At 40.4% G+C, this 19843-nt stretch overlaps 1 protein-coding gene and 1 long non-coding RNA gene across 2 annotated transcripts in view; one reads left to right on the top strand and one right to left on the bottom strand.

Annotated features, from left to right (window-relative positions):
- The window catches only part of LOC109383445 (uncharacterized), a 9963-nt gene extending 5118 nt beyond the window's left edge, over nt 1–4845 (top strand). The window contains exon 3 of the long non-coding RNA XR_002124179.1: nt 4408–4845. This is a non-coding gene — a long non-coding RNA (uncharacterized LOC109383445). The remainder of the gene's footprint in view (nt 1–4407) is intronic.
- A 249-nt stretch (nt 4846–5094) lies between these two features.
- LOC109383458 (60S ribosomal protein L34-like) lies at nt 5095–18845 on the bottom strand. Its single transcript, XM_019643918.1, has 4 exons — nt 18821–18845; nt 17901–18253; nt 17337–17526; nt 5095–5210 (listed from the first exon to the last, which is right to left on the bottom strand). The coding sequence occupies exons 1-4, from the start codon at nt 18843–18845 to the stop codon at nt 5095–5097; spliced, it is 684 nt and encodes a 227-aa protein (XP_019499463.1).
- Between the last annotated feature and the right edge of the window lie 998 nt (nt 18846–19843).

Below are 19843 nucleotides of genomic sequence, written 5' to 3'. Positions count from 1 at the left end.
ATTGTCTTAAATCTGTATTATCACAATGTCATGGAGCCCTATAATGACAAACCAAACTTTTAAGAGCACCGATGTTTTTTTCATCTTATATTTGGTCTATAAAGAATATGCTTGTGATTTTTCATTACAACCATTGTGTTAATATTTTTTGGTAGCAAGAAATAGGCAGTTATTCAATTCACTTCAAATAATAGATTTATTGTGAGAATACTCTTAGGAATAAGTAAGATTGGATTGTCAGTCCCATGGCCAGACCCCATGAAAACCCAGAAATAGTTGCTGAATCAGGCCTCATAAGGAGAAGAGGGAACAGGGTTTTTCAACTAGGAGGTTGTCTGAGGTCCAGTATAGGCCTAGAGGTTGAGTCACTTGGATGCCCCCTTAGCATCTGCAGTTGTCAATTCCCACTGAAATGCTCTGCAATTATAGGGACTCAACTCTTTGACTCTGTCATTTACCCTCCAACCAATCCCAACCAACCACCTTCCTCTCTAATATAATATATGTAGCTTCTGCTTACTCAAGGCATTTTTTTTAATTCTTTCTTCTTTTTCTCCTTCCCCCCTTCTCCTCCTCTTCCTTCTTCAATGGCTCTGCCTTCTAATACCTTCTGAGTCCTCTATGGCTTAGTTACTCATGTCTTCTGTCAACTCATGACCTCTGCTGCTTCATGACCTTCAATACTGCCTTCTCTTTGTGTGTCTTTCTGCTTCTGTACCCCTTTCCATTCCTCAAGTTCAAATTCCTAAGAAAAATAATTAGATTGGTCCAGGCAGTCACTGTTACTTGTTAGGAACAGATCTTGCATGCTGAAGTTTGAGCTTTTCTTGGCTCAAGCAATGGCACACAAAATGGCCATCCCGGACCTCCCTGGGGCTCCTGCCCTCTTCAGTAAGGGCAATTTTACACAGGCAGCATGTGTGACTTCTTGAGTAGCCAAATAATGGAACCTCACCAACACTATCTTCTCTAGAAAGTGCAGGAGGGTCTCTTGGACACTAGATGGTGATTTCGTTCATTTCAACCTGGGCACGAGGCCTGCACACGGCCTCTTGGAGTTGACTTCAGGAGGATCACAGTCACCCAAACCTGGGGTGCGCTGGCCTGGCCTGAACCAGGAGGTAAACAAACCATAAGCACAGAAGGACATCTCACTCTCTTGACAGATGCTCCTCTGAAAAAAAAACAGACAAGGTGAGAAAGAGGCACTGCCAAAGGATTTTTAGCTCCAGTTCTGTTGAAAGACCCAATCTCAGGTTAGTGATTTATAATCCTCCTGGTGTGAGGGACTTAGACTTCATGCCCACAAGGGAAGTGATTCTTTAGTCTGAGACCTTTCTGTGCACAGTGATGTTGGGAAGAGGAGGGAAATGGAAGAGCAAGGCTTATAGATACCCTAGCTTGGTGCCAATGTTGTTTTTGCAGCTGGGATTTTCGGTGTCCGCTTCTAACTGATGATTCTCCCATTGGGAATAACAAGATGTGGTTTAGGGTGGTTTGTTTAAGGAATCTCTTGGTCATAACCTGAATGTACGTGGCTGAGACACGCAAAAACCTCCATAAATTTGGCCATTAATTCTTTGACACTCCTCCTGGTGAGAGGTAGGGACTCTTTCCCTTCTCCTCGAGTCCAGGCTGGCCTGTGATTGCATTGAGCAATAGAATATGGCAGGAGTGATACTGTGACAGTTCCAGTCCTAGCCTTTGAAAGATCTGGCTGCTTCTATTGTGGTATCTTGGAGCCCTTGGCTATAATGTAAGAAATGTGACTAACCTGCTGGAAAAACTATCTGGGGAGGCCCAGAGACGACAGGGAAGTGAAGAGGGGACCCACTGTGCCAGCCTTCCAGTGGCCTTGGATGCTCCAACCCAGTCCAGCTGCTCACTGACCACTATTACTGAGTGGCCCCAGTTGCTACCACATGGAGAAAAGACTTGTCCAGCCAAGCTCTTCCCAAATCCCTGACCTATAAAAGCATGAGGTATATAATAAAATGGCTGCTGTTTTAAGCTACTAAATTTAACACTAGATAGCCAAAATATTCACAGTAGCAGGAAAGGAAGCTGGAGTGGCTTGGTCCTGAAGAAAGGGGGTAAAAATAGTCAGACACTAGTGGATGAATTATAAAAGGATTATCCCAGCTGAAGGGTGGGTATCATGATGTGGGATCAAAATGCCTTAAAAAGTTCAATTAACTGTGCAGCTACTGGGGCTTTGAAAATGCAAGATCCATTTAGGCAGGGACAGTGTCAAGGGCAGGAGATTCTAAAAGGGGCCAAGCTCATAGTCAGTTTGGGGGTGGGACACTGGGGTTCCTTGCCTTCTGGGGCGTTTGTGCAAGGCCCAGCTCCAGAAGGAGAGATGGTTAGTGGTGGGAAGTGTTTCAGTTCCTTAGATGAACAGCCTGGAAGTCAGGAACAGAATCCACCCCCAGAAGAGACCCAGAGGACAAATGGAGAGAGAAACTCCATCATGTGCGTAGGAAATGGAGAGGACTTAGTGAAGGCTGTGTGTGGCACAGAGCCTGGGGGAGCTTTGGATTCCCAGGCCCTGGTGAGTCTCAGACCTGGGAAATTCTGAAGTAAACCTGAAAAGAAAGGAAGCGGGTTTGTAGAAGTGCCTACCCATCAATTTATCTGTGTGTATGAAAACACACAGATAAATAGATATAGATACTGTCTTGTATTTGTTCAGGTCCCAGAAGGAAACAGTCCATTTGAAAGGGTCTGAATAAAAAAGTCTCCAATGAAGAAATTATTTGCAGAAATGTGGGCAGGTATGCAGAAAAAAAGTTAGCATAGTAAACTGCTCTCCTTAGAAAGTGGCAAACTTTGTCCCTTGGCTGACATCCAAGACCTTGGATTTGGGAAGGGTTCCCAGTATTCCCTGATCAGAATGGCTCACTGTGCCTACACTCTTTATGCAAATAATATGGCTTATGTTGAACACCCACTTTCCTTCTAAGAGTCTGGGATTTTGGTAAGTGCCAGTCAGGGGGTGTTTACGTGACCAGCCCCCAATTAAAAACCTTGGGCGCTCAGTTTCTAATGAGTGTCTCTGGTAGACCAGATTCCACAGGTGCTGTCACAACTCCTTGTGGGAAGAATTAAGCATGTCTTGTGTAACCAGACTGGGAGAGCACCCTTAGAGCTTGTACCTGGCTTCTTTCAGACGCCACTCCATGGGCCTTTTGCCTTTGTTGATTTTGCCTTGTATACTTTTGCTGGAATAAATCTTAGCCATGAGTATGACTACTATGTTGAGCCACATGTGTTCTTATAGTGAGTGACCTAACCTGGGGGAGGTCTTAGGGAACCCCCACCCCATACAGCAGGATAAAAGGGAGCATCAGGGACAGAGAGGCATCCAGTGACTAGCAACAGTGGGAGGCCACCACCACCTTTAGACCTGAAGGGGCAGGAGAAGGAAACTTGGCAAGAGCTATAGCTGTAGAAAGGAGACACTTCACAAGAGCTGAGGTCTTGGTGGGGAAACACAGTCCTTGACCAAACACACAGCTACCTCTCTCGCCTCCTGACCTCCAATATCCTGCTGGTGCCTTCCATTGGCCACGCCCTACTGGAAGACAGAGAGTAAGGAAGCCCAGTGGAGTCAGCTTCCTGGGGCATAGCACAGGAGAGAGAAGGTGAAGAGTGGATGGAGGGAGCACATGAAAAGTAACTAGGACAAGTCTAAATGCAAATCATTTAAGAATGTTACTGAGTTGATAAGTTGATAAGTCAGCTTATTACTGAAAAGTAATATTTTACAACATTGCATTACTCAACAACCCTGGATGGATCCTCACTGCACATACAAAATAAAGTTCAAGTGACCTAGCATGGCATTTCAAGGTTTTTCTTAATGTGGCCCAAGATCCCAGTTTTATCTCCCATGCCACTGTCTCCTCGCCCCACAACTGAATACATTCCCCACTCCTGGTCCACCATTACCAGCTATTGCCTTAACACAGCAGCATCCTCCAGCCTTCATATTTTGTTTTCCTCTCCTTTGTACTTTGTATGCCCAGTCCTTGTGTACTTCTGCTTTGTGAAATCCTACCAATCCTTTAGGGCCCAGCTGAACTGTCATGCTGCTTGCAAAGCCTTCTTGAACATCATCCATTCTCCCATCAGATAGATTTGTCTGGCCCCATGGTATTAACCAACCTACACCAGGTCAGAGTTGGGTCATGTCCTCTTTTATCAGCCCCCTCTCAGTGTCTGAGGGAGAGGCCATAGGCACCACCTAGGAATGCCCAGCTGAGCCCTGACCTATGAATTCTGTTACACATCAGCTTCCCTTCTGTGGTAAGCCGCTTTAAGCTGTTACTCTGGTGCTGCTCTGGTACCCTGACAATGCTGCATATCTTAATTGTCCCTTTGGTTCACACCCAACCAATGCAGGCTCCAGACCTGTGTTTCTGCAGACCCCAGAGCTGGTGCTGGATCTCTACCTGCTGGTCCTGGAATGAATTGGAGTACCCCTGGACACTGACGCTGGACATTACGCATATCTCCGTTTCTTCACGAGGTTATGACTGTCTTGGTGTTGAATTAACCCTTGGTCGTTCGCAGAATGTAAAAGCATTTACAAGACTCTACAAGAGAATCCAGAGAAAAGATTCATTGAAAGTTAAAAGGGAGACAGTTCTGTTTGAAACTGGCAGAAGTTTAGCCAGAGCAGTCTGAGAGGGAGAGCTGTGGAGACAGAGGAGTAAGAGAGAGATACTGGCAGGAGTTGGGCCAGGGCAGAGTCCTGTGGGGGACAGCTGCACCGATGAGAAGGAGTGCTGGGGTTTATATTTTTCCAAGCAGGATGTAGGGTGCTTGCCAGCTTGCAGGAGGGCTGCCGTTACAATTGTCTTCTCCTGGGAACTGTCCCGTTCCCATCTATGATGGATGTCAGCTTGCAGGGGGTTGCCGTTGTGATTGAGAACTGCTCTGTTCTCACCTATGATGGGTGTAAGGTGCTTGTCAGCCTGCAGGAACAGTGCTAGCCGGGATTCAGAGCAAAGCGGTTAATGTTTAATCTCCTTCCTATTAACCCACAAGCTCACTCTGTTAACTCTTTGCTTGTCCCATCCTGCCAGCTCACAAGCCCACTCCCGTTAACTCTTTATTTGTCTCATCAATGACCATCTTGAAGATAGTGACGGTTGCACATTCATCTTTATAGCCTCCACATTGGTTAGTACATTGACTCATGCCTAAGAAGTGTTCAATACACATTACTGAATTAAATTCTGGGACAAAATTAAATAATACCAGTATTTAAACTTTCTAATAGCTGTCACTTTTAGGACTCAGGAAAAGAAATTGTTTCAGCTTTTAGTTTTGACCCTGGGCCCTAAGAAAGAAGGAGAAAATGTATCCTTTCAGAAGGAAGACTTTGTCTGTACCCTGGAGGTTTTGACTTTGAGAGACAAAATGAGTCAGTCATTTTAGAAGGAAGGAAAGGTGTCAGTGATACGACCTTCCACATATGGACAAATTAATACACAAAGCTAAACCTTGACATTTTAATGACAGAGTCAGGTTTTTCAATTTTTAAATTAAAAATTTGTTTAGAATTATGACAGAGATTTAAAGTCATCCTGGAAGCTATTTGATGTGTGCACGGACCTTGCTTGCTTCTTTTCCTAAGGCCACGTAGAATACAAATTTGATTAGAAATAAAATTTTAATATTTCAATAGGTTGACATCACCAAAAAGTGGTATCCTAGCAACCAGATGTGAGACAATGGGGTGAGTAGATGCAAACTGTGGATACACTTTCCAACTGGGATTTCTTAAAGGCAGTTGATATGGTGACCAGCTCATAGACATGGCTGATCAGGCTTTAAACTGTGTTCTTGAATAAAACATCCAGTGGGGAGAAAGTTTTCAGTTAATTTGACTGTTTTATGGCTTTACTTGGTGAAGATTAAAGGGTTTTTGAATGAGCTATTCTGAAAGCTGGCCATTTAAATTTTCTATAGGACGTTAGGGAATAAACCTGAATTTGATTTTTCTGCACACACTCATTTCTATAGGACCTGTCTAAAGAACCACATCCATAAGGAAAATATTGTAACCTTTGCCAAACAACAAATCAAATAATAATCTTTGTGGAGTAGTTAGGGAATTAGGTTGTAGACTTTCAAGTTATTTTAAACACAAATCAAGCATTTACCTGATTTATTTAACTCAATTATACATAGTCTTAGAAATGGTAAGTATGCTTATAATTCCCTGGAATCTCTGGGATAGTTTAATAAACTATTACTACTCTCAAGCTATTGAGTTTTTGCCAAACCAGAGCTATATTTATAACAGCTCTATAAAGACATAATTCATATACCGAAAGGTTCACTCTTTTAAAGCATAGAATTCAGTGGTATTTAGTACATGCAGAGTTGTGCAACCTTTAACACTATTTAATTTCAGAAATTTTCATCTCCATACAAAGAAACTCCGTACACATTTGCAGTCATTCCCCCTCCTCCCCTCCAGCCAGCCCCTTACAACCCTAACCTTTCATTTCTATGGATTTACCAATTTGGGATATTTCATATGAATGGAATCATACAATACACATCTGTAGTCATTGATTATGGCTACTTTCACTTAGTATAATATTTTCAAGGCTCATCCATATAGTATGTATTAATATTTCATTTCTTCTTAGTGCCGAATAATTTTCCATGGTGTGTATATACCGCATTTTGTTTTTCCGTTCTTCAGCTGATGGGCATTTGGGTTGTTCCCACCTTTAGCCACTGTGAATAGTACTTCTGAACTTTAGCGGACCAGATTTTGTTTGAACACCTGTTTTCAATTATATTGGGTACATACCCAGGTGTGGAATTTCTAGGTCATATGGTAATTTTGTGTTTAACATTTGAAGAGCTGCCAAACTATTTTCCAAAACAGCTGTACCATTTTACATTCTCAGAGCAACGTATGAAGGTTCCAATTTCTCTGCATTTTCATAAACACTTGTTAGTCTCTGTCTTTTTCAGTATAGCCATCCTAGTGGATGTGAAGTAGTGTCTCACTGCAGCTTTGATTTACTTTTATGTAATGATTAATGATGATGAGCGTCATTGCACACACTTATTGGCATTTGTAGCTCTTCTTCAGAAAAATGTCTATTCAAATATTTTGCCCATTTCTCAATTGGTTTATTATTATTATTATTAAGAGTTCTTTAAATATTCTGGAAACAAATCTCTTATCAGATATGTGATTTGCAGACATTTTGTCTCATTCTATAGGTTAACTCAAAAATAGACTATTTTTTTTAGAGGTTTTAAGTTCAAGGAAAAATTGAGCAGAAAGTACAGAGAGTACTCATATATTCACCTCACTCCTTAAGCACAGGTTGTACAAAGAGACTATCTTCCAAAGAGTACAGATAGAAGGGGTGGGAGGGAAGAGAAATTTTACAGTGTAGAAACAAATACTACCTCAAGCCAGGTGATCAAGTTAACATCAACAGTGATAGGTCATATTGATAGTGTGTACCCTTGAAATGATATGGTGAAAATGACAGTTCATCTCGATGGTTTTCCTCCATCCTAAACCCATAATCCCAGTCTATCATGAGAAAAACAACAGACAAATCATATCTGAGTGATAACTACAAAATACCTGACCAGTTTTCTTCAAAACTGTCAAGATTATAAAAAATAAGGAATGTTGAATAAACTGTTAAAACCAAGAGGAGCCTATGGAGATATGACGACTAAATGTAATGTAATATCCTGAATGGGACCTTGGAACACAACAAATAAAAAAGATATTAAGGAAAAACTGAAGAAATCTGAATGAAGTATGAACTTTAATAATATATCAATATTGGGCATTAATTGTGACAAATGTGCTGTACTAATGGAAGACATTAATAATAGGGTAACTGGGGATGGGGTATAGGAGGATTTCTGTACTATCTTTGCAATAGTTATGTAAACCTACAACTGTTCTAAAATAAAAAGTTTATTTAAAAAGTTAAAGAGATTGAGTATTTATAGGTACTGAAGAAACAATATTGGAGTAATATTGCTAAGTTATATATAAAACTGGTTAATATCCTACAGGGAAATTAAACTGTGCTATGATTTGAATGTTTGTGTCTCCCCACTCATATATAAGTCCTAACCCCCAAAGTGATGATATTAGGAGATGGGGCCTTTAGGAGGTGATTAGTTCGTACGGAGCCCACATGAATGGGATTAGTGCCCTTATAAAAGAGAATCAAGAGATTCCTCCCTTTCACCATGTGAGGCTGCAGGGAAAAGATGGCCATGAAGTAACAGACCTTCACCAGACACTGAATCTTGGACTTCTCAGCCTCTATAGCTGTGAGAAATAAACTGTGTGTTGTTTATAAGCCATTCAGTTTATGGTATTTTTGTTACAGCAGCCCAAATGAATTAAGACTAACTGTAACCCTTTGGGTTATCTTTTCTACTGACCAGAAATCCATCTGCAACATATTAACCTTCTACATGTCAATATATTGCTTTACAGAATCTGGCCCCTAATCAATAGCAAATACTAAATCAAGAAAAAGTACATCCCCCTAGAGCAGGGATTGGCAAACTTTACTTAAAGAGCTAGATAGTAAATATTTTAGGTTTGCAGGCCATTCAGTCTGTTTTGTAGCTACTCAACTCTCCTGTTGTCACAGGAAAGCAGCTGTAGAAAATTTGTAACACGTGTGTGACTGTGTTCCAATAAAATTTTATTTACAAAAACAAGTTTCCGGCCCATGGGTCATAGTTTGCCCACCTCTGCCCAAGAGTATTTAATAGTCCTTGGTGGTTCTGTTAGACAGTGTTCTACTATGACATTCAAAGGACATGCAGTTAACTGTTTGCCTTTACCCTAAGCTTGGGTACATTTTCTTATTAGTCCCTAATTGATGGCCTTCTGGAATGAGGGCAGTCAGCTTTAGACTATAGTTTGCTGTTGCTGAAACAACCTCCTTTGTTTCCGTGATATCATAAATTTAGACAGACCTCACCTGTGGACACTGTTGTCCCCTTGAGTTTATGTCTGGGGCAAATGCTGTGTCCTTCACCTGTGCGTGAGGGAATCCTGCCTCCAGAGAGGGAGGTTGGGCCTCCCCTGCCTGTTGTGCTGTCCTGCCACTGAGGTTAACTGGGACTTTGCTTTTGCTCCTATGGAATTTTGAATTCTTTTCCACCAGGGAAGTATTAAAAATCTTTCAATAAAGGTTCTGTTTTTTCACCTTTGGGAAGATCATGTTTCTACACACATTCTTGAAGCTGTCCTAGAGGAAGAAGTGCCTGGACAAAGTGTTTAAAGATTTAATAGGAGTAAAAGTGGAGGACTTTTGGTCATGGACATTCTTTATCTCTACCCCACTTCAAACAGCCCATTCTTTCTCAAGACAGGCAGTCCTAGGTTCTTAACATATATGTCTTTATAAGGTTTTAAGCAGTTCTAGATCCCATGGTTAAAAATATAAGCCTTGCTTCCCTAGTCCATATGGCTTTAAGAAACAGTTCTGGACTCTTGAATCCTCATGAAACATCATTATTAGAAGACAAATTCCCCTCCTCTCTTTGGGTGTACAAGAGTGTGCAGTTCTGCCCCAGGGTTCCTGGAAATTCTTCGAGATAGGGATATATTTTTCCCTCATACTTGCATTTTCCCCATACTGTTTTCTGACCCACAGAAGAGTGGTTCACTTCGAACCCTACCTTGTCTTTGCCGTCATTCCTTCTTGCTAATGTTTCTATTTGATTATTCTATATACTGCTGCTTTCAGGGTGTACACAACAGGTGGACACCCAAGACTATCAGATCTTCCAACAGATGGTCTGTCAACATTTGTTTGACAACTTTCCCTCTAATATCTGGAGGAGGGATTGACTGTTGGATGGAAGAAAGGGAGGTATCCAGAGACAGTACTTGGCTGAACGTCTATTGTCTGGAACAATTCAGCTCTGGCCCTGAGCTTGCAAATGCTATTCAGCAAAATAAAATCTCTAGAGTTAGCAAGAGCCACCTTTCTTAGAAGGCAGTCAGGAACACATCCTACCCCTGCCCAGATCCTTCCTTCCTTAGATAACTTCTGCACGTTATTCAAGACCCACTTCAAGTGTTGTATAATCCAGCTGAGTCTAACACTTGTGCACTTCCAGAATCCTGTGGAAAACACTTATTTCACTCTTGAAATGAACCATTTATGTATCTGTTCTCCTATGCTGTGAATTCCTCAAGGGCTGGGATCAGTCTTAATTATCATTGTATCCCCTGAACCTACAGCATTGTGCCTGACACATAGGTGATGTTCAATAAATGCTGGTTGAACTAAACTGAACTGAACACTCATTCCTTTATTGAAAACTTAAACATAACATCATAGTTGATTAAAATAGTTATTCCTAACTTAATCATCATCTTTTCTTCAAGATTCTCTCTAGCATGATTCATGTTATTTTAAAATAGAAATGATGACAGTAACTATAAATTCACATGCTTTCTAGAGTGAACTAATCTCTATGGCTAAACATTTTATTGAAATGTTAGCTTACTTTGCCTATGCCTTCCAAAAAATGACCAAGGAAGAACATCTGGTACGAGTTTTACTAATTCTTCTAAGCTCCATTTTAGTGTCCTGATGCAGAAAAATAATAAATGCTACCCTGGGACTTTGAAGGTATAAATACAGCTCAAGAATAGCCCTGTGAATTCCACTGGAAGAAATTTTTTTGTTTTAGGAGAATGTGGTTCATTAGCTGCAATAATATGTCAAAGAGAGATGGATATGGAAGCGTTTTCATAAAAGAGCACTGAATTTGTTTTGTGTATTAACCTCTTATTGAATATATCATTTGCAAATATCTTGTCCCATTCAGTAGGTTGTTTTTTTGTTTAGTTGATGGTTTCCTTCGCTGTGCAGCAGTTTTTCAGTTTGATGTAGTCCCAGTTGCCCTTACCTAAAGAAGCGTATCCAAAAAAATATTGCTATGATCTATGTCAAAGAGTTTACTGCCTGTGTTTTCTTTTAAGAATTTTATGGTTTCAGGTCTTACATGTAAGACTTTAATCCATTTTAAGTTTATTTTTGTATATGGTATAAGAAAGTGGTCCAGTTTCTTTCTTTCTTTCTTTCTTTCTTTTTTTTTTGTATGTATCTATCTAGTTTTCCCCAACACCACTTATTGAGGAGACTGTTCATTTCCCCACTGTATATTCTTGCCTCCTTTGTCATAGATTAAGTAACCATAGAAGCAAGGGTTATTTCTGGGCTCTCTATTCTGTTCCATTGATCCATCTGTATGTTTTTGTGCCAGTACCATACTGTTTTGATTATTAGAAAGAGCGTTGAATTTGTGCAAGTGATGCATGGACTAGATATGGGTATAAAACATTGGTGCAATGTGGAGAGGGGGAAAGGTGGAATCTTGAGAAACCTATGAGACTAAGGTAGTATTTCTCAAATACTTTGGACTTGATTCTCAGTAAGAAAATAACTTTACATTATGATTCAGTAGATGTAAATATGCATACATTTTATGTATACTTCTATGTGCTACATGCTGGAGAGTGGCAGAATATTAACGTAGATTTTTCAAAAGCAGCTCTTGTTTTGTTATGTTTTGATATCCCCAAGTCCTTGAAATTAAATACCTGCCCTTATTATGTTTTCTATTCAATTTTACTTTTAAAAACGCTAATCTAACCCTAGAAATTGATTTTACCTCCCACCAATGAGGCAAGGTCCACAATTATTATGAAACATCTCAAATATATAGGAAAGTTTAAAGAATTGTATATCATGCAATGTTGCTGTATAATTGTACATCGCACATTACTATACCTACCATTTAGTTTCAACAATTCAAATTTAATTTCAGACACTTAAATGCTTTACATATTATAAACTAGAATTCAATATTTTTATAGATATTTGGTTTAAATAAAATGTACATAGAGTGAAATGCATAAATTTAAGTGTGTATTAGATTCCTAGGGTTGTTTAACAAATTACCATAAGCTGTGTGGTTTAAAGCAACAGTAATGTATTCTATCTTGGCTATGGAGGCTAGAAATCTGATGTCAAGGCATTGGCCTGCAGTTTCCTTTTTGCAGCCTCTTTGGGTGCCCCCTGCAAGTCCATGCTGAACTTCTGATTCTATCTGGCTGCACACAAGAAGGCTGCTCTATTTGGGCTGTTATTTAAGGAGTTTATGGTTGAAATGGTCAGTAACATAGTATTCTCTAGAATCAACACTCTTTTCTTTCCCAGTAAAATGGCATCCCTGAGCTTTTTGCCAATTCTTAGCACTCCATTTATAAAGAAAAGCCTCATATCAAAGTCCTTGAAATAGCCCCCTAAGCTCTAATAAACTTGTTTTCCAACCACACTCATAAAATGGAACACATGACAGAGTGAACAGGTGCAATGGTGTCTGCGTGGCTGATTCTTGTTCTCTCTCTCTCTCTCTCTCTCTCTCTCTCCCTCTCTCTCCTCTGCCCCCCCCCTTCCTCTCCCCCCCATCCCCTCTGAAAATAAATAATACACAGCCAAATGCTTCAGAAAGAGATGAAAGTAGAAGAGGAGGACAATAGTAATTAGGATTGGAGTTAGGTGACTTAAAGATTCAAGAGCCTGTGTTATATGATAGAGAGGGGAGTGCCCAGCGGTGAGGGTAGAAACTGTGTTTGAAGATATGAGTAACCAGTGGTCAAAAATGTAATAAGTGTTTGATACCAAGTTATTGAAGCAAAGGCCAGGGACTTTGTGATTCTCAGCAGTTAGGCTGTGGGAAGGGGATTGGAAGTTTGGTTTAAGAGAAGGTAACCAGAGAAGTTCAAGTAGCTGGGATCAATAACCCAGAAGGTTAGATAATGAAGAGAAAGCACTAGTGGCATGGGCCAGGAATGGAGCTGGCCCAGAGGTGTTGGATGGTGTATCTTCTGACATCACGTGTACTTTCTGCTGGGCATGGGAGCTCCTGGGTCTGCAGGTGTGCCCGGGAGGCAGGGTGTGTCACCGAAAGCTTGATGGACAAGAAGCACAGGACCTGGACTTCTGTTCCAGCTCTGCCCGTGTCACACCATCTGGATGACTTTAGGCAAATGATCGAAACTCCCTGAGTCTCAGTTTCTTCATTTGAAAAACTTTGATGAAAAGGCTTGTCTTCTGTGAGGATGAAATAAGATAATGTGTATAAAATCACTTTGAAACTTGAGAATGCTGCACACCTGTAAGGTATCACTATCATTATTACTGGAGGGTGCTCGAGCTCTCTGGTTAAAATAATGTTCCAGGCCTCCAATGGAGAAACTATCCATATGCCCTTAAATTACTTTATTTTTCTCAGCAATATGAGACTCAGACTTCTACTAGCAAGATAATGCTGACAGCCTTTCATTTTGTATATTAGACTTACCTTTGTATAGGCCATTGCTTAAGTTACTCTGCTTTTAACATTTGTACTTGGATAAAATGCTTATGTATGTATAGGAATGTCACAGGGCAAGATGCTGCTAGCCCACACACAAAGTATTAAAATTATTTTGTGAAAAAAAAAAAAGAAAGGACCCTACACTTCAAATGACGGAAACCTGAATTCAAACTGGCTTAAGTTAAAACAAAAGTTTGTTGACTCAGAACAGGAGAGTGCAGAGATGTAGCTAGGTTCAGGCAGGGCCCAGTATAAGAGCTCAAATGATGTTGTAATTTCTCTGGGTTTCTCTCTCCACTCAGCTGTTTCCCTCTTTGTGGCCTTGCTTGCTCTCACATTGCTGCCTCATCATAGCGTTTCAGCCTAGCAACCTCAGCAGAATGAGACACTCCCTCTTCCATCCTCTACATCTGAATTCAAGGAAAGACTGGGATGCCTACTAGCACTGCCCTCTCCCCAAGTTATGGGTGACCGGCCCATCTCTGAGCAAATCAGAGGTGTATTTGCTGTAAAGCCAATGAAGCTCAGTTGTAAAACTTTCCAAAGTAAATATTTTAAGCATATCTGTTTCTACTCTGACTTCCCTTCCATCACTCTTCCCTTGTGTCCAGCAATGTTGAGTGGCCATTGGCATTTGTGTAGGGTCAGGCGATTTGAATATACATTTGGTTTGGCTTTTGTGGGATATATTTACATGCATGATAGAGACTTTTATGTATGGTTTGGTTATTTCTAGCCATTCTTTTGTAGAAATGGCTCCAGAAATAGTCCTTTAGGACTTTGACCCAACTTATCTGACATCTTGACATGAAGATGATGCAATGCCAAGGATCATACTGTAAACAAATGTATCCAATTGGCATCCAAGACTAGGGGGTGGAGGGTGGAGAAAAAAATGTGGTTTGAAATGTATGTAGCCAGAAGCTAGTCTGTGAAAATTCTTCCAAATATCAGATGTATAAAATTAGAAATGAAGGAATCCATTCTCATTAACACTTAGCCAAACCAGAAGTTTTGTCCTATCAAAAATATGTTTGATAATACTGTATGTACAGTTTTAAATGCACCATATTTTTTTCCCTTCTTTTGATGGAAATCACTTGAAATTGAATCTCTTAGACCTCCTAGGTTTGTAGCTGATGCTTGTGGTATTTTTAGAGCTTTTAGTTTTTAAAAATTTTCTCTTCTCTTCACATAACACTTTCTATGTGCCAAATGCTTCTCTGGTTACTGGGATACACAAGGAAACACAGCGAGCTCTCGTGGAGCTTTACATAGGAAACTGTCAGGTGACTACTACTGAAACAAGAGGACCACAAACAAGAGACTTCTCTGTGGACTTTGGGGCAAAAACTGTAGCTGTCACTTCATGGTACACTTTGATTAAACGACAACAACAGCAAAACAACGACAACAACACAACAAACTTCGCATCGCCCAGTAACTCAGCCTTAACAGACAGATGAAAAACAAAAGAGAACCTTGTAAACCTCTATTAACAAAGCAGAACAAAACTAAACAAGAAAAGCAAGACTGCAGAAAGAGCAGAGACTAACTTTCTGTGATTGTTTAGCATTGGACTTGAAATGGTTGTTGTATCTATTGGGTTATCGGAAAAGTCATGAGGTATTTTTTCTGTTTTTCATTGCAAAAATGCATCATGACTTTTCCAACAACCCAATAGTTCTTGGAATTGTATTTTGGCTATTTAATGAAGCCTGTATAATAATGACCAAGAAATGCATACACTGCAAAATGCAGCTTTTCAGCCCACAGAAAAGTATTCAGTTGGGTGAACCGAAAAGGAACATAAAATCCAGGCACTATTATGCTGAGGAAACATTTCAAAAGGGGAGAATCAGACTCGAGTTTGTCTCTTAGTTCAAAAGGCACAAGTTTATAATACTCTCCCTGCTACCACGTGCAGCAGCATGGAACATAGAGTAAAAAGCTCAAAAAGGCAGGGCAGAGAGATGCTGTGCAATTTAAATAGAGACAAGACATCTCCCAGGTAATAAGAAATTCCAGCAGGCATTTTGCCATATGTATTAAAAAAGAATAAATCTTCTTAAATTGCAGCATGTAATGAAGACTTAAAGAATGAACTTGAAAAAACATTGCTACCAAGAGATTTGTGAATTCTCTAAAACAGCTTTCAAAACTCTTCTGTAAGGAAGTGGCCATTTCAAATGCAGATGATGAGGGTGGCGAATGCCTTTAGAAAGGGAGAAAATCTAGAGATTGACAATAAATGAAAAAGAAACATTTCCCTTGGCTCAGGGTTTCAGCAATTTCTAGTTAAGAAGGAATGAAGAGTTGGAAGTTATTACCAGGACTATGCTATTTATGATTTGTTTTATGTACATACACACATACACACACAGATAGATATGGATATAAATATAAACATAGATAGATATATAGATATACAGATATACACACTCATGCTTAAGATATCTGAATAGTAAAGTGTATTTAGTTTTCATTCTATTGAATGAGTTTAGTTAATTTTGTTTAACATCTTTTTTGTAATGACAAACTTCCAGGTTCAATTACAAAATTCCAGGTTCAATATCCCTTGTGGTGAACTGAAAAGACTTTGTAACCCAACCACAGCTTAAAATCTGATTCTTCCACTTACCAAACATGAGACCTCAAGAAAATTGCTTAGTCTCCAAGCTGGCAAAATGAGGAGAAAAAAGCTGATGCCCAAGGTTGCTGTGAAAACTAAATTACATAAAATATGTAAAACTCCTCTACCAGATATTCACCAGGCCCACAACCCTGCAGGAACATTCCTGCCCAAATTTCCTGCTGCCATGTTTACAACAGCGTGGCCTCCTGTATTAATTTCGATCTTGGATGGCAGCCTGCCCTCTGAAACTGAGGAGGAGATGGCACTAGTTGTGGCAGCTCTTCCAGCTTCAGCATTCATGGATTTGCCCTCAAACTCATTCTTCCTTTATTTAATCCCATCTCTGTTCCTTTCAGTCCTGGCTGGCAGTGTTCCTCTTGATACAAAATTATCAAAATACTGTTGACCCCTCATGCAGTTCATGGGGATCCAAGCCACCAGACAAGAGGATCTTCCACAGATCTTTTTTGGATAACTACATCTCTATTAGCTCCCGCTGAGATGATTGATTGAATCCATGAATCACACACCTAATCTCTTTAGCAAACGGCTATCCAGCCAGACCCCTGGCTCTGTTTGCAGAGCTATCTGATAGGCTAAGAATCTTCTAAATCAGGGGTGTCAAACTCAATTAAAACACGGGCCATTTGGTGCAACAGGCAAGATTCACGCGGGCCACATCATATTTACAAATTTTGTTAAATTTATATTCTGAAGTGAGGATTCAGGACTATGGATAGGATAATTAAAACACTATATAATTGCTTTTATTTAAACATTTATTTTATTTAATGTATTTATAAAACTAAAATTATTCTTTTTTTACCCGAGTGCTCTTTTTAACCTTTTCGCTATTGGGATCTGTTTACATTAGGTGAGACTGAGAGTGGCAGACATATCGCTTCCAAACGTCGCCGGAACTGAGTCAGCGCGTTTATACACGCCCACAGGCCCCCAGGAAAGGCACTGGGCCACGTGTATACTCATCTTCAGTAGTTAAAGGGTTAACGAGGGAATTGTGTGTAGGTATTGCCTCGATCTCCCCTAAGCGCTATTTTCTTCATAACAATTTTTTCTATTTTCATTTTATTTCAGAGCATCTCGGGCCACAAAAAATTACCTGGAGGGCCGCATGCGGCCCGCGGGCTGCCAGTTTGACACCCCTGTTCTAAATCATCAAGTGCTGGTTCTTTTTTGCTTCGCAGTTCCTTCAATTTATTTCTATGTTTTTGCATTTTACTATAAGCAGCAAGGAGAAACCAGGCTATACCTTCAGTACTTTGCTTAGAAATCTCTTCAGCTAAATATCCAAGTTCATTGCTTATGAATTTCACTTTCCATTCAACAGAACACAATTCAGCCAAGTCCTCTGTCACAAGGATCACCTTTCCTCTAGTATCCAATAACACCTTCCTCATTTCGTCTGAGATCTCTGTTATGGACTGAAGGTTTGTGTTCCCCTCAAAATTCATATATTGAAACCTTAATGCTCAATGTGATGATGGTATTTGGAGGTGGAACCTTGGGAAGTAATTAGGTTTAGATGAGGTCATGAGGATAGGGACATTGTGGTGGGATTAGTGTCCCTATGAGAAGAGGAAGAGTAACTAGAGCCCTCTCTCCACTATATGAGGACACAGAGAGAAGGCAGCCATCTCTAAATCAGGGAGAGGGCTCTCACCAGGCATCTAATCTGTTGGCACCTTGATCTTGGACTTCCAGCCTCCAGAACTATGAGGAATAAATGTCTGTTGTTTAGGTCACCTAGTTTATGATTTTTTTTTGCCTTTTAATTGTGTTTATTATTCAAAAAATCTTCATTTTTAAATTTAGCTTTCTGATTCTGTGCTTGTGCCTTCAACACTTTCTCAACAGTTTTCTGCTCCCCGATAAGGAAAGCACGCTTGACCCTGTCACGGACACATTTAGCACACATGGATCCACCATAGGCCCTGCTGACATATTTTTTTGTTTTAGACAAACTCATTAGAACTTGACGTCTCACAGCACGAATTCTGCGAAGTCGGCCCGGGCGCACGCCACTTGCAGACTTTGGTGCTTTCCCAACCTTCTTGGTATAAAGGTAAACAATTCTATTCCCAGGGGTTCGGGACAGCCTAGTTTTGTTGGAAGCTGTATTGTAGGAGAGCCTCCTACAGTATGTCCAGCGCTGGACCGTTCTGAATGCTTGTAGGCACCATCCCCAGAAGAGAAACACTATGATTTTTTATTTTATTGCAGTCCAGGCTGACTAAGAACATTCATGTTTTTGGCAACATTCTGCTCATGACAATATACATATTCTCTGAGACAATAAAACCTTTCTCTATAGCTCTTTCTTTCTGAATCCTCAACAGAATTGCCTTTAACATCCATATTTTTTCCAACAGTCTCTTCAGAGCAATCTAGAGTCAAAACTCTTTTAGCCTATAACCATTACCCAATTCCAAACCAACTTCCACATTTTTAGGTATTTGTTATGACAGCACCCCACATCCAGGCACCAATATCTGGATAATTTCCTAGGGCTGCCATAACCAAGTACCACAAACTGGGAGGCTTAAACAACAGAAACTTATTATCTCACAGTTCTGGAGACCAGAGTCTGAAATCAAGGTGTTGGCAGGGTGGGTTCTTCCAAGGGCTGTGAGAGAACCATCTGTTTCAGGCTTTTCTCTTTGGCTTGTCAATGGCTGTCTTCCTGTGTCTTTTCACATAGCTTTCTCCCTGTGGGCATGTCTGTGTCCAAATTACCCCTTCTCATAAAGACATCAGTCATATTGAATTAGGTGCTCACCTCACTCTAGTATGACTCATCCAAATTTAACTAATCACATCTACAATGACCCTGTTCCAAATAAGGTCACATTCTGAGGTATTTAGGGTTAGGACTTCAACATGTGAATTTTGAGGGCACACGATTTAACCCATAATAACTCCTTCACCCTGGTGCCAGTTGATTGGGCCAGGGTTGTGCACTTGATCTACATATTACTGATTTACAGCTGACCTTTGACCTATGACATTGCTTTGACTAAAAAACTCACTTTTGGGTACTTGGCTTGAGAAGTCTAGAGATAATCAAGAAGTTAGTATAAGAGCTGAAGCTGGAAGAACCACACACAGAGAGAGTCCCTGAGGTAAGTGGGGGACCCTGAGCAGGCCAATACGTGGGAGCAGTAGCACTGAGTTTTGAATAAGCTAAGGTCTGTGGCTAGGATAAGGAAAAAGGGCAGAGAGAGAGAATGTGTGTGCATGCAAAAGGAGACTCAATAAGCCACACAAGGAGAAGAGCAGACTGAGAGTGGTAGTATGCTAGGAAAACGGAACACTAAAGGAAAATTGAGTGAGATCTTTCTGCTGAGGTCCCTGGGGATGATTAACGATGTGGTTCCAGGCTCCATAATGCTGAATCCTGCTGGGGCCCTCGCTCTTGGAGTCCTATATGATCTCTGTCTCTGTCCAAACTCCTTCCCGCCTTCCTACACACACACACACACCCCTTAAATGAAAAACCCCACCTGGTTTAGTCCAAGTCCAATTCTAAGAGCCCAATTAAACCATCACTTAGTTAAGGCATAGCACAAAGTTGGTCCTCAACAATGTTAGTTTCCATCCCCCTCCCTCCATCAACTGATAACTGGGTAAAGATTCTGGGGCACAAAGATACCAGGCTAATTAAGCAATGGCCTTTCCAGAGTTATTGGTGCTTAAACCTCTTTCACTCTTAGACGGGTTTCAATGTATTAAGACAACATTAAAACAGAGCTTCTTTTA

The sequence above is a fragment of the Hipposideros armiger genome, unplaced genomic scaffold (assembly GCF_001890085.2).
Source record: "Hipposideros armiger isolate ML-2016 unplaced genomic scaffold, ASM189008v1 scaffold_83, whole genome shotgun sequence".
NCBI classification, from domain to species: domain Eukaryota; kingdom Metazoa; phylum Chordata; class Mammalia; order Chiroptera; family Hipposideridae; genus Hipposideros; species Hipposideros armiger.
Note: the sequence above shows the minus strand (reverse complement) of the source record. Positions and strands in the feature narration are given on the sequence as shown.